At 42.8% G+C, this 16097-nt stretch overlaps 1 protein-coding gene and 1 long non-coding RNA gene across 5 annotated transcripts in view; one reads left to right on the top strand and one right to left on the bottom strand.

The window, feature by feature from the left end:
* IRAG1 (inositol 1,4,5-triphosphate receptor associated 1) overlaps positions 1–16097 on the top strand; it is a 103318-nt gene that overhangs the window by 61715 nt on the left and 25506 nt on the right. For all 4 annotated transcript variants that reach the window (XM_044271028.1, XM_044271029.1, XM_044271030.1 and 1 more), the window contains 2 exons: positions 7782–8366; positions 13039–13117. In XM_044271028.1, the coding sequence (XP_044126963.1) occupies positions 7782–8366; positions 13039–13117 (664 nt within the window). The remainder of the gene's footprint in view (positions 1–7781; positions 8367–13038; positions 13118–16097) is intronic.
* On the bottom strand, positions 7010–8093 carry LOC122921095. Its single transcript, XR_006386968.1, has 2 exons — positions 7962–8093; positions 7010–7889 (listed from the first exon to the last, which is right to left on the bottom strand). It is a non-coding gene; the product is annotated as an uncharacterized LOC122921095 (long non-coding RNA).

Genomic DNA, 16097 nt, shown 5'->3' on the forward strand with positions numbered 1-16097 from the left:
ATCTCTGTGTACAGTATATACATCAGATCTCTGTGTACAGTATATACATCAGATCTCTGTGTACAGTATATACATCGGATCTCTGTGTGTACAGTATATACATCGGATCTGTGTGTACAGTATATACATCGGATCTGTGTGTACAGTATATACATCAGGTCTCTGTGTACAGTATATACATCAGATCTGTGTGTACAGTATATACATCAGGTCTCTGTGTACAGTATATACATCAGATTTCTGTGTACAGTATATACATCAGATCTCTGTGTACAGTATATACATCAGCTCTCTCTATATACACAGTTTCTCACCCCTGACATTTCTGTAAATCTTTTCTTCTGTCTTTTCCTGGGACAATCCTGGAGATCTGACCCTGTGATACAATGTAACGCAGTCAGTGGGCGGCTCGTATAACGGTGTACATTGGGCGTGTCCTCACAATAACTCCACACACCGCCATTAATGTCTAAAGTGACAACCCCTAAGGGACAATGGCCAAACTGTGCCCAGAGTGTCAGTATTCTCTGTGGCCGCCATTATTTCCCAGCGCGGCCTTAACTCTCTTGGACATGGAGGTCACTAGATCTTCACAGGTTCCACTGGGATCCTCTTCCTCCTCCATGATGACATCACGGATCTGGTGGATGTTAGAGACCTTGCGCTCCTCCACCTTCCGTCTGAGGAGGCCCCACAGATTCTCCATAGGGTCTATGTCTGGAGACATGCTTGGCCGGTCCAGCACCTTCACCCTCCGGTTCTTTACAAGGCAGTGGTCGTCTTGGAGGTGTTTGGGGTCGTTCTCATGTTAGATACTGCCCTGCGCCCAGAAGGGGGGGGGTCATGCTCTGCTTCATTATATCACAGGACATGGCGGCATTCATGGTTCCCTCAATGACCTGTAGCCCCCACAGCCGGCAGCACTCATATAACCTCTGGATATGACGCTGAGCTCTGACAGGCTGACCCCCCACCTCTGTAACCTCGGCAGCAATGCTGGCAGCACTCATATAACCTCTGGATATGACGCTGAGCTCTGACAGGCTGACCCCCACCCCTGTTACCTCTGCAGCAATGCTGGCAGCACTCGTGCAACCTCTGGATATGACGCTGAGCACTGACAGGCTGACACCCCCCCCCACCCCTGTAACCTCTGCAGCAATGCTGGCAGCACTCATACAACCTCTGGATATGACACTGAGCACTGACAGGCTGACCCCCACCCCTGTTACCTCTGCAGCAATGCTGGCAGCACTCGTGCAACCTCTGGATATGACGCTGAGCACTGACAGGCTGACACCCCCCCCCACCCCTGTAACCTCTGCAGCAATGCTGGCAGCACTCATACAACCTCTGGATATGACGATGAGCACTGACAGGCTGACCCCCCACCCCTGTAACCTCTGCAGCAATGCTGGCAGCACTCATACAACCTCTGGATATGACGCTGAGCACTGACAGGCTGACCCCCCCCCCCCCACTCATACAACCTCTGGATATGACGCTGAGCACTGACAGGCTGACCCCCCACCCCTGTAACCTCTGCAGCAATGCTGGCAGCACTCATACAACCTCTGGATATGACGCTGAGCACTGACAGGCTGACCCCCTCCCCCCCACCCCTGTAACCTCTGCAGCAATGCTGGCAGCACTCATACAGCCTCTGGATATGACGCTGAGCACTGACAGGCTGACCCCCCACCCCTGTAACCTCTGCAGCAATGCTGGCAGCACTCATACAACCTCTGGATATGACGCTGAGCACTGACAGGCTGACCCCCCACCCCTGTAACCTCTGCAGCAATGCTGGCAGCACTCATACAACCTCTGGATATGACGCTGAGCACTGACAGGCTGACCCCCCACCCCTGTAACCTCTGCAGCAATGCTGGCAGCACTCATACAACCTCTGGATATGACGCTGAGCACTGACAGGCTGACCCCCCACCCCTGTAACCTCTGCAGCAATGCTGGCAGCACTCATATAACCTCTGGATATGACGCTGAGCTCTGACAGGCTGACCCCCCATCTCTGTAACCTCTGCAGCAATGCTGGCAGCACTCATACAGCCTCTGGATATGACGCTGAGCACTGACAGGCTGACCCCCCACCCCTGTAACCTCTGCAGCAATGCTGGCAGCACTCATACAGCCTCTGGATATGACGCTGAGCACTGACAGGCTGACCCCCCCCCCCTGTAACCTCTGCAGCAATGCTGGCAGCACTCATACAGCCTCTGGATATGACGCTGAGCTCGTGCACTCAGCTTCTTTGGTCGACCATGGCGAGGTCTGTTCTGATGGGACCCGTCTTCTGGATGGTCTTCCTCGGCCATCTTTATGTAGAGCAATGATTCTTTCTTCAGATCCTCAGAGAGTTCTTCGTCAAGAGGAGCCATTTAGAACTTCCAGTGACCAGTATGAGAGCGTGTGAGAGCGATAACACCAGGTTTACCGCACCTGACCCCCATTCACACCTGAGACCTTGTAACACTAACGAGTCACATGACACCAGGGAGGGAAAGTGGCTAATTTGTCCATTGTTACTTAGGGGTTTCCTCACTTTAGTTGCTAGTGGTTTAGACATTAATGGCGGTGTGTGGAGTTATTCTGAGGGCACGCCCAATTTACTCTGTTATACAAGCTGTACCCAGACCCTCTAAATACAGACTCCAGCCCAGACACCCTACACTAATAGAAAGCCCAGGCTAGACCCCCTAAAAATATAGATCTCGGACTCCAGGCTACCACTTTACCGACTCATACATTCAGATCTTCACTTCTCCTGATTCCTGCACCCCGTCCACTCCTGGCACCTCTCAGCCTCCTGCTGTGACATCCTTTTTATAGCGCCCCCTGTTAGTACATGCTTGTTATATCGCCCTCTGCTGTTACATATTTGTTATAGCGCCCCCTGTTATTACATGCTTGTTATATCGCCCTCTGCTGTTACATATTTGTTATAGCGCCCCCTGTTATTACATGCTTGTTATATCGCCCTCTGCTGTTACATATTTGTTATAGCGCCCCCTGTTATTACATGCTTGTTTTAGAAAACTCAAAAGAACACCAGTAGGCTGAGTAAACAGCATATAACTGCAGGGGGCGCCGTAACCGCAATATGTACCCAAGAGCGAGGTTTAAAGCCTAAAAATGTATCTAATAGAGAAATGTCAGATTTATCAAGGTCAGTGGCTCAGCCAGCCTAAAATGATGGTCCAGGTGCACACTGCACGGCGCTGTCGGGATTGAAGTGCTAACAGGGTATATATATTGGAGGGCACTCTGCTAGCTGGTGTTGCACAGAATATTCAAATGCGTATTTATATAAAAATGAATATATTTATTATCAAAAATACATCCAAAATAAAAATGAAAATAAAATCAGATATGATAATAGTAGCAAAAAGCCATGTACATAATTATATCCTGTATTCTAATTGTGTTGGTTTGCAATCACTCAATCTAGATCCTCAATTGGCAAATCACGAAACAAACCCCTCACTACAAGTGGTCAATAAAAGGATAAAATAAAATAAAGATGTTAGTATCAGAAGTCAGATACCCACAATGTTCAGGTAAAATACATGGCGACCCTCCTGATCATCTTGCAACTATCGTGCAGGGGGCAGATGTCCAATCTGATATTTATGTTTGTAAGTACATAGTAGCCCCGCTAGTGAATGGATGGACGCTATGTACAAAGGGATATTATTGCTATATTCATAGCGTCACCTCTGTATAGTTCATTTATACTTCTCTGCGCATTCTTCACGGACAGTAACAGAATTCCTATATCTGCAAAACAAACAAACATGAAAAGAAAAGGAAGAGAGAGACCGATAAAGTCTAAAGAAAAAGAGCAGAATGGAGAAAAAATGGAAGATGATAAAAAAGATATAAAAAAAAGATAATGTCTCGCTATCATTTTGTAAAGTACGATTTAGTAATATATTTACGGATCTTTAATAATCATCATATTGATATCACTAGACACTATGTAAAATATGTTCGTGGAACTTTGTGGATTATTACTCTACTTCCCACAACCAAAAAGTAGATATAATTGATGTGATTTATTTAATCAATTCAAATATGGACAGAGGATAAAAACGCATTGATAACACATCCGTTTTTTGATCTTTCTGAGAGCTTTTTTCATAGACTCATCTGTCTAACTTTGTTAATTTTTTTAATGGATCCTCCTAAAGGTTCAGGTGTTCATAGATATCCGATTGGCATGAGATGTGTCTAAAGATGCATTCCAGTCCATGTTTTCGTATGTATGGGGATCAAAGATATTACTTCTCCTCCAATGAAGGAATGACCCTAAACTGCAACAAGCGAACATACACTACTCCGAAACGCATCTGGTGTTTCGTAGCAGTGTATCAGTGAATGCGGTTTACAGACTGCGGTTAATACCACTGATTTGAAATCGCTATAGCGCAACAGCTGGGATCAGCTGAATCCACGCTGATCCCCTCCAGCCAGGAGATCCGCCCCAGCGGCCATTGAAACCTACCTGCATGCTGAATACAGAGGTGGTCGGCACAATCAGAGGGGCGCTCTATCAGTGTACCTGTTACCAGTAATAAGAAACGAGGCATCAACTGCTACAAATAGAAATGAACTATACAGAGGTGACGCTATGAATATAGCAATAATATCCCTTTGTACATAGCGTCCATCCATTCACTAGCGGGGCTACTAACTATGTACTTACAAACATAAATATCAGATTGGACATCTGCCCCCTGCACGGTAGTTGCAAGATGATCAGGAGGGTCGCCATTTATTTTACCTGAACATTGTGGGTATCTGACATCTGACACTAACATCTTTATTTTATTTTATCTTTTTATTGACCAGTTGTAGTGAGGGGTTTGTTTCGCGATATGCCAATTGAGGATCTAGATCAGGGGTGCACAACCTGCGGCCCGGGGGCCACATGCGGCCCTTGATATCATTCTCTGCGGCCCCCAACCATCTGGTAACAGACATGTATGCCTATGTCTTGTGGCTGCTCACATGCATTTTTCATGTATTCTCCCATTAGATGGGAGTCCTGGAGGTATAACTAGACATTTATAATATATACTGTGTGTACAACACGCAATAAATACGGTATTTCACTTGTTCATACCCCTTTAACTTTTATTTTCGGCCCTTGTTATTCCTTCAGTCTGACAATGTGGCCCCCACCCAGAAAACGTTGTGCACCCCTGATCTAGATTGACTGCAGATTTGCACCCTCACAATATAATATCCCAGTTGTGAGACTGTAAACCAACACGATTAGTATACAGGATATCATTATGTACATGGCTTTTTGCTACTTTTATCATATCTGATTTTATTTTCATTTTGGATGTATTTTTGATAATAAATATTTTTATATAAATACACATTTCAACACCAGCTAGCAGAGTGCCCTCCAATATATATATGTCAGATTTAACCAGTCTGCGCAGATACAGCTTCAGGAGCGGAGGATACAAGCGGTTTCTTTCAGGATTTTCTTCTAGATTTTTATAATCTTCAAGGATTTGTGACTTTTTATTCAACTAAGGCCTCTTTCACACGGGCGTCATGTTTTTTGCCCGGATAAGAGGCGGGTGCGTTGCGGGAAAATGCGCGATTTTTCTGCGCGAGTGCAAAACATTGTCATGCGTTTTGCACTCGCGTGAGAAAAATCGCGCATGTTTGGTACCCAGACCCGAACTTCTTCACAGAAGTTCGGGCTTGGGATTGATGTTCTGAAGATTGTATTATTTTCCCTTATAACATGGTTATAAGGGAAAATAATAGCATTCTGACTACAGAATGCTTTGTATAATAGTGCTGGAAGGGTTAAAAATAATAAAAAAGTTAACTCACCTTCTCCTCTTGTTCGCGCAGATGCCACTCTGTTCTTTAGCTGTGGACTGAATGACCTGAGGTGACGTCAGATCACATGCTCCAATCACATGCTCCAATCACATGGTCCATCACCATGGTGATGGAGCATGTGATCTGACGTCATCAAAGGTCCTTTAGCCCACAGATAAAGAACAGACCGGCATCTGCGCTAACAAGAGGAGAAGGTGAGTTAACTTTTTTATTATTTTTAACCCTTCCAGCACTATTATACAAAGCATTCTGTATTCAGAATGCTATTATTTTCCCTTATAACCATGTTATAAGGGAAAATAATACAGTGAATAGACTGTCACCTAGAACCCATGCGTGAAAATCGCACCGCATCCGCACTTGCTTGCGGATGCATGCGATTTTCACGCAACCCCATTCATTTCTATAGGGCCTGCGTTACGTGAAAAACGCACAAAGAGGAGCATGCTGCGATTTTCACGCAACGCACAAGTGATGCGTGAAAATCACCGCTCGTGTGCACAGTCTCATAGAAATGAATGGGTCAGGATTCAGTGCGGGTGCAATGCGTTCACCGCACGCATCGCACCCGCACGGAAAACTCGCCCGTGTGAAAGGGGCCTAAGGCCTCGTTCACACTTCAGTGTTTAGTCAGTGATTTCCATCAGTGATTTGTGAGCCAAAACCAGGTACAACTCTAAACACAGAACAGGAGCAGATCTTTCCCTTCTACCTCATGTCTGTGGAGGCTCCACTTCTGGTTTGGGCTCACAAATCACTGATGGAAATCACTGACCAAACACTGAAGTGTGAACGAGGCCTAACTGATGTGACACGATGTCTGAAGGAAGCAGAATGGACTTAAACCTGCACCATCGAAAAATCAGCAAAGTGGGAAGAACTCATGGGAACACAGGCTTAAAGGGCCGCGGTCCGGTCTTAGGATGGGGCTACAGAGTGACTTGGACGAACGACACATCACATGACCAAACATCCCAGTGATTGTGTTTGCGTTACAACACCTAACATACACTGTGCTGCAACTGTGCATCTAACGTGTCGAGTTAACGCTTGCTTCATCGGCAACATACTGATACATTGTTATTCTTTTTGCTCTAGAACACATCACAACCTGATACATTGTTATCATTCTCATTGTTCTGGGACACATCACAACATAATGATACATTGTTATCATTCTCATTGTCCTGAACACATCTCGCCATAGTGATACATTATTACAATTCTTATAACCCTCTAGAACACATCACAACATGATACATTGTTATCATTCTCATTGTTCTAGATCACATCACAACATAATGATACATTGTTAATTCTCATTGTTCTAGATCACATCACAACATAATGATACATTGTTAATTCTCATTGTTCTAGATCACATCACAACATAATGATACATTGTTATCCTCATTGTCCTGGAACACATCTCGCCATAATGATACATTGTTAATTCTCATTGTTCTGGGACACATCACAACATAATGATACATTGTTATCATTCTCATTGTCCTGGAACACATCACAACCTGATACATTGTTATCCTCATTGTCCTGGAACACATCTCGCCATAGTGATACATTGTTATCATTCTTATAACCCTCTAGAACACATCACAACATGATACATTGTTATCATTCTCATTGTTCTGGAACACATCTTGCCATAGTGATACATTGTCACAATTCTTATAACCCTCTAGAACACATCACAACATAGTGATACATTGTTAATTCTCATTGTTCTAGATCACATCACAACATAATGATACATTGTTATCCTCATTGTCCTGGAACACATCTTGCCATAGTGATACATTGTTACAATTCTTAACACCCTCTAGAACACATCACAACATGATACATTGTTATCATTCTCATTGTTCTAGAACACAACAAAGGGATTAACAGATCGGAAACAGAACGACCAGAGGAAGATCTCCCAGGGCAGGCTCACCCCACGACCTCACAGTCTTGCAGCCACTTCCAAGGGGACCCTGTATGAACAGAAGGAAAACTTTGACCCCCTGAAACACATGAGCGGCGCCTACAAAGCCCCTGGCCCTGACCTGTGTAAGCCTTCTCTCATTAAGACCAGGATTAGTTCTGAGCAGGAATTCCAGAGATCCATCCTGAAGAAGCCGGGGGACCCAACACGAGGGGGCGCCTCCGAGGCTCCGGGTGTTTCTAGTGTGGCGTTCCAAGTCCCGGGGTCACATCCGCTTCCTGTTGACTCCAACTTTGTTTCGCGGGTGGAGTGTCTGACGGCTGGGAACCGGCCCCCGCTCCTGAGGGCCCTGTCCTGGGACAGTGTGGAACCAGAGCAGAGAAATAATAAATCCACTTTAGAGTCACCGGAAAAGGACTTTGTATCCAATAATGATAAATGTAACAATAAATTGTCCAAATTCACCGGACTAAAGGATTTTCATATTCAACCCGTGCGACTTCAGAAGCTGAGCAAGCTGAGGGAGGTAAGTGACCTCCATGTGTCCAGTGCCATGGAAATAAAGCTCAGTCATAGTATAATAATACAAGCTATGCAACTGTCTAATAGACCTTATGTTTAATTCCACACCATTTTCAAAATCTCTGCTTGTTGTCAGTGCACAGAAACATTTCCATCCAGAGGCAGTCGCTCGGCACGTTGACACTATATGACTGCTCACCTATCAGTTCAGCGTGGTCAGAACGCTTCGTCTAGCTTGCTGACACATTGTAACACATCTGCAGTAGTGAGAAATATAAGATGTATATGGGTTTTCAGCCTCTGCATGTAAGCAATAACATTGCTATTCATTAACAGCAAGCACTGATCTTGAAAACAGTGAGGGACACACAAGGACTATTAAAAAGCAGTTTTTCTTATATAATTATTAAAACATATATTCCAATTTTTATATATATCCAATATATTTTCTGTATCAATTCTGCTTGCTGTCATTGAATAGGAACCTTCGCTGTTTACTTGTAGTGGATAGAGCTCTGCCCCGGCCATCTGATGGACACAGCGGTGCCCGGCTCATTACAAGACACATTGTGAGGAGCCATGAACCTGTGTGTCCATCCCATGACCAGGATTGAAAGCAAACAATGAAGGTTCCTATTGAATGACAGCAAGCAGAGATCTTAAACCATGTGAGGAATTGATACAGAATGTGTATTAGAAAACAGACAAAGGTCTTTTTGAGTACGTGGCTGCAGATGTGAGCGGTGGTCACTAGAGGGCGCTCCTCTCACGTCCATAAATGGTTCAGATGGAAGCTGGTGGTAAATGATGGGGGCGCTGCTGACCTGCACCCCAGTGATGGACTGGGATCAGGGCTGCTCCACCATTGAGGCGATCACCTCAGGCGGCACCAGGTAGGGGCAAGAGGCTGAAGGGAAGGGGTTAGGTTAGGAAATTGGCCGTTAATGTAATGGCTATCTGTACAGCTGCTTGCGATAAGCTTTGGAAAAATGCAGCTTACGCCTTAGAGGGCGCTGCACCAACCTTAAAAATCTCCTCCACCCTTATTTATATAAATCTTAGCCATTGTATAATCTCTGCTTTCTGTCAACTTATGGAAGCTTTCTTATTTATATTCAGGGGCGGAGAATTACCGCAGATGCAGTATATACACAGCTGAGGGTTTGTTACAGTTGTATTCAGTCTAGACATCCTCTGACATAACTGACCAGTACTCCAGAAAGATACATTTCAGCTGCACCGATACATTGTAACAAATTGTCAGGACAGGAGAGAGTTTTGGTACAGTTATAGCAAACTCTCAGCTGTGCGATGGAGCGATTGGCTGAGAGCAGCTGACAGACGGCCAAGGTTTGGTGGTCACTACCTCTGCTATCTGTGTCAGCACCTCTCTGAACAGTGGCTCCTCATCGTAGCTGCATTGTCTTTTTGGGTCTATGGTAGTCAGCTTAACCCGCTGCCTGCCCCCTCCTTGCCTCAGGCTACATGCACACGACCGTATATGTTTTGTGGTCCGCAAAAAAAACCTGATGACATGCGTATGCCATCCGTTTTTTTGCGGATCCATTATAACAATGCCTAAAACGGACATGTTCTATTTTTTTTGCGGAGCTACGGAACGGACACACTGATGCGGACAGCACACGGTATTGAAATGAATGGGTCCGCATCCTATCCGGAAAAAAAACCCAGAACAGACATGGAAACGAACAGCGTTCGTGTGCATGTAGCTTTACACTGCAGCTCTACTTGTTTAGCTGACACTAAGCACAGGGACCTGACTTCCATCACAGAACAAACATTCAGGGGGAAATGAACCTAAATCAAGGAGAAGGTGGAGATCTGCAGCAATAAGCGGCACCAAATCCAGAGTGACACTTATTACACTCAGGGACGCAGAAGAATCGGGCGACTGGACCTGCGACTTCTTATGTAACCCGAACACGTAAACAGGAAAGAGCTGATTAATTGGCGTGTCAGCTGCGCGCAGCGCTCAGGAGTCCGCACGTCCAGTATCTCACACCAGAGGATCCTCTTCCTTCCTGAATTGATGTCAACAACCTGCCACAGCCATGACAGGCGATGTGACAACCTCGAAAACGCTCCCTTATGTCCTCGTACATCTGAGGATTTCTGGTCCTACAGCAAGGACGTTGTGTAATTGGGAGAAAAACTTGGCAAAGTGATGGGGACCTATTCTCTGGCACTCATCATCTTCATCACCATTCACTTTTACCTCAGCTCCACCGTCATATCACCCTCATCCTCCACCACATGATCCTCAGCTCCATCATATCACCCTCATCCTCCACCACATGATCCTCAGCTCCACCATCATATCGCCCTCATCCTCCACCACATGATCCTCAGCTCAATCATATCACCCTCATCCTCCACCACATTATCCTCAGCTCCACCATCATCTCACCCTCATCCTCCACCACATGATCCTCAGCTCAATCATATCACCCTCATCCTCCACCACATGATCCTCAGCTCCATCATATCACCCTCATCCTCCACCACATTATCCTCAGCTCCACCATCATCTCACCCTCATCCTCCACCACATGATCCTCAGCTCAATCATATCACTCTCATCCTCCACCACATGATCCTCAGCTCCATCATATCACCCTCATCCTCCACCACATGATCCTCAGCTCCACCATCATCTCACCCTCATCCTCCACCATATAATCCTCAGCTCCATCATATCACCCTCATCCTCCATCACATGATCCTCAGCTCCACCATCATCTCACCCTCATCCTCCACCATATAATCCTCAGCTTTACCATCATATCACCCTCATCCTCCACCATATAATCCTCAGCTCCACCATCATATCGCCCTCATCCTCCACCACATGATCCTCAGCTCCACCATCATATCACCCTCATCCTCCACCACATGATCCTCAGCTCCATCATATCACCCTCATCCTCCATCACATGATCTTCAGCTCCACCATCATATCACCTTCATCCTCCACCATATAATCCTCAGCTCCAACATCATATCACCCTCATCCTCCACCATATAATCCTCAGCTCCACCATCATATCGCCCTCATCCTCCACCACATGATCCTCAGCTCCACCATCATATCACCCTCATCCTCCACCACATGATCCTCAGCTCCATCATATCACCCTCATCCTCCATCACATGATCTTCAGCTCCACCATCATATCACCTTCATCCTCCACCATATAATCCTCAGCTCCACCATCATATCGCCCTCATCCTCCACCACATGATCCTCAGCTCCACCATCATATCACCCTCATCCTCCACCACATGATCCTCAGCTCCATCATATCACCCTCATCCTCCATCACATGATCTTCAGCTCCACCATCATATCACCTTCATCCTCCACCATATAATCCTCAGCTCCACCATCATATCACCCTCATCCTCCACCATATAATCCTCAGCTCCACCATCATATCACCCTCATCCTCCACCATATAATCCTCAGCTCCACCATCATATCACCCTCATCCTCCACCATATAATCCTCAGCTCCAACATCATATCACCCTCATCCTCCACCATATAATCCTCAGCTCCAACATCATATCACCCTCATCCTCCACCATATAATCCTCAGCTCCAACATCATATCACCCTCATCCTCCACCATATAATCCTCAGCTCCACCATCATATCACCCTCATCCTCCACCATATAATCCTCAGCTCCAACATCATATCACCCTCATCCTCCACCATATAATCCTCAGCTCCAACATCATATCACCCTCATCCTCCACCATATAATCCTCAGCTCCAACATCATATCACCCTCATCCTCCACCATATAAACCTCAGCTCCAACATCATATCACCCTCATCCTCCACCATATAATTCTCAGCTCCAACATCATATCACCCTCATCCTCCACCATATAATCCTCAGCTCCACCATCATATCACCCTCATCCTCCACCATATAATCCTCAGCTCCACCATCATATCACCCTCATCCTCCACCATATAATCCTCAGCTCCAACATCATATCACCCTCATCCTCCACCATACCTTCTATCATATCAGTGAAAAAAACATCAGTTAAAACAGTCATATGAATGTAGCCTAAATCTCCTTCATTCTTCCGAAGCACTATCCATTATATCATCCTCCTCCTTCACCATGTGATCCTCAGCTCCATCATCATATCACCCTCATCCTCCACCACATGATCCTCAGCTCCACCATACCCCCTATTATATCATTCTGAAATTCAAATATTCCATTGTATTCTTCACCATGGACCATGTAAACCTCATCTCCAGGATATTTTCCTCCACAGTATCACCTTATCAACTCCATCATCCATCATACCCATATCATCCTCACCGCTGATCACATAAACCACACTCTCTATAATATAATCCCCCCTTCTCACTGTCATCCTCACCCCCCATGGCATCCTTCCAATCATATGGTTCTCACTTTACCTAATTCTGTCTACAACCCCTACCATCCCATCCTGATTATCCGCCATAGTGTAGGCTGCAGCACACACGAGGATCGGTAATCTGCTCAACCGTTTTATTGTAACCACAAACTGTTCTCCTTGTTTTCTGCTTACAGGAGATGGATAAATCCAATGACATATAGTAATCCTCTCCAAACTATTAATCACAATGATATTTCCTGTTCAGGAACATAAACTGATGAGAAGCCAGAACCTCACAGGACAGAAGCTCCCAGACCTCAGTGAGGCGGCAGAGCAGGAAAGAGGTACGACATGGGAGGTCTTCAGTATGTTCCAATTAATGAACCAAAGGAACAAAACACTAGAGCTCCACAACTGATATTATCATGTGATACAGGAAAGGCGGAAACTCTCCAGTCATAGATCATAACTGCAGTACTGACGAGCCGAAAATACCGCATGGAACTGCTATGTGATAATATAAACCAAGCTAGACTCTACAGCCGTCAGTGTACTACAATATGCAGAAAGTATTATAGCCTTATATATACTGTAATACTGCCCCTATGTACAAGAATATAACTACTATAATACTGCCTCCTATGTACAGGAATATAACTACTATAATACTGCTCCTGTGTACAAGAATATAACTACTATAATACTGCTCCTATGTACAAGAATATAACTACTATAAATACTGCCTCCTATGTACAAGAATATAACTATATAATACATGCTCCTATGTACAAGAATATAACTACTATAATACTGCCTCCTATGTACAGGAATATAACTACTATAATACTGCTCCTGTGTACAAGAATATAACTACTATAATACTGCTCCTAGTGTACAAGAATATAACTACTATAATACTGCTCCTATGTACAAGAATATAACTTATAATACTGCTCCTATGTACAAGAATATAACTACTATAATACTGCTCCTATGTACAAGAATATAACTACTATAATACTGCTCCGTACAAGAATATAACTACTATAATACTGCTCCTATGTACAAGAATATAACTACTATAATACTGCTCCTATGTACAAGAATATAACTATAATACTGCTCCTATGTACAAGAATATAACTACTATAATACTGCTCCTATGTACAAGAATATAACTACTATAATACTGCTCCTATGTACAAGAATATAACTACTATAATACTGCTCCTATGTACAAGAATATAACTACTATAATACTGCTCCTATGTACAAGAATATAACTACTATAATACTGCTCCTATGTACAAGAATATAACTACTATAATACTGCTCCTATGTACAAGAATATAACTACTATAATACTGCTCCTATGTACAAGAATAAACTACTATAATACTGCTCCTATGTACAAGAATATAACTCTATAATACTGCTCCTATGTACAAGAATATAACTACTATAATACTGCTCCTATGTACAAGAATATACTATAATACTGCTCCTATGTACAAGAATATAACTACTATAATACTGCCTATGTACAAATATAACTACTATAATACTGCTCCTATGTACAAGAATATAACTACTATAATACTGCTCCTATGTACAAGAATATAACTACTATAATACTGCTCCTATGTACAAGAATATAACTACTATAATACTGCTCCTATGTACAAGAATATAACTACTATAATACTGCTCCTATGTACAAGAATATAACTACTATAATACTGCTCCTATGTACAAGAATATAACTACTATAATACTGCTCCTATGTACAAGAATATAACTACTATAATACTGCTCCTATGTACAAGAATATAACTACTATAATACTGCTCCTATGTACAAGAATATAACTACTATAATACTGCTCCTATGTACAAGAATATAACTACTATAATACTGCTCCTATGTACAAGAATATAACTACTATAATACTGCTCCTATGTACAAGAATATAAACTATAATACTGCTCCTATGTACAAGAATATAACTACTATAATACTGCTCCTATGTACAAGAAATAACTACTATAATACTGCTCCTAGTACAAGAATATAACTACTATAATACTGCTCCTATGTACAAGAATATAACTACTATAATACTGCTCCTATGTACAAGAATATAACTACTATAATACTGCTCCTATGTACAAGAATATAAACTATAATACTGCTCCTATGTACAAGAATATAACTATAATACTGCTATGTACAAGAATATAACTACTATAATACTGCTCCTATGTACAAGAATATAACTACTATAATACTGCTCCTATGTACAAGAATATAACTACTATAATACTGCTCCTATGTACAAGAATATAACTACTATAATACTGCTCCTATGTACAAGAATATAACTACTATATACTGCTCCTATGTACAAGAATATAACTACTATAATCTGCTCCTATGTACAAGAATTAACTGCTATAATACATGCTCCTATGCTACAAGAATATAACTACTATAATACTGCTCCTATGACAAGACTATAACTACTATAATACCTGCTCCTATGTACAAGAAATAACTACTTAATATACTTCCTATAGTACAAGGAATATAACTACTATAATACTGCCTCCTATGTACAAGAATATAACTACTATAATACTGCTCCTATGTACCAGAATATAACTACTATAATACTGCCTCCTATGTACAGGAATATAACTACTATAACTACTGCTCCTATGTACAAGGAATATAACTACTATAATACTGGCCTCCTCATGTACAAGACTATAACTACTATAATACTGCTCCCTATGTACAAGAAATATAACTACTATAATACTGCCTCCTATGTACAAGAATATAACTACTATAATACTGCCTCCTATGTACAAGAATATAACTACTATAATACTGCTCCTATGTACAAGAATATAACTGCTATAATACTGCTCCTATGTACAGGAATATAACTACTATAATACTGCTCCCTAGGTACAAGGAATATAACTACTATAACTACTGCTCCTCTGTACCAGAATATAACTACTATAATACTGCTCCTATGTACAAGAATATAACTACTATAATACTGCCTCCTATGTACAAGAATAATACTACTATAATACTGACTCCTATGTACAAGAATATAACTACTATAATACTGCCTCCTATGTACAGGAATATACTACTATAATACTGCTCCTATGTACAAGAATATAACTACTATAATACTGCCTCCTATGTACAAGAATATAACTACTATAATACGCTCCTATGTACAGAATATAACTACTATAATACTGCTCCTATGTACAAGAATATAACTGCTATAATACTGCTCCT

This window comes from Bufo gargarizans, chromosome 10 (assembly GCF_014858855.1).
Source record: "Bufo gargarizans isolate SCDJY-AF-19 chromosome 10, ASM1485885v1, whole genome shotgun sequence".
Classification (NCBI taxonomy): Eukaryota; Metazoa; Chordata; class Amphibia; order Anura; family Bufonidae; genus Bufo; species Bufo gargarizans.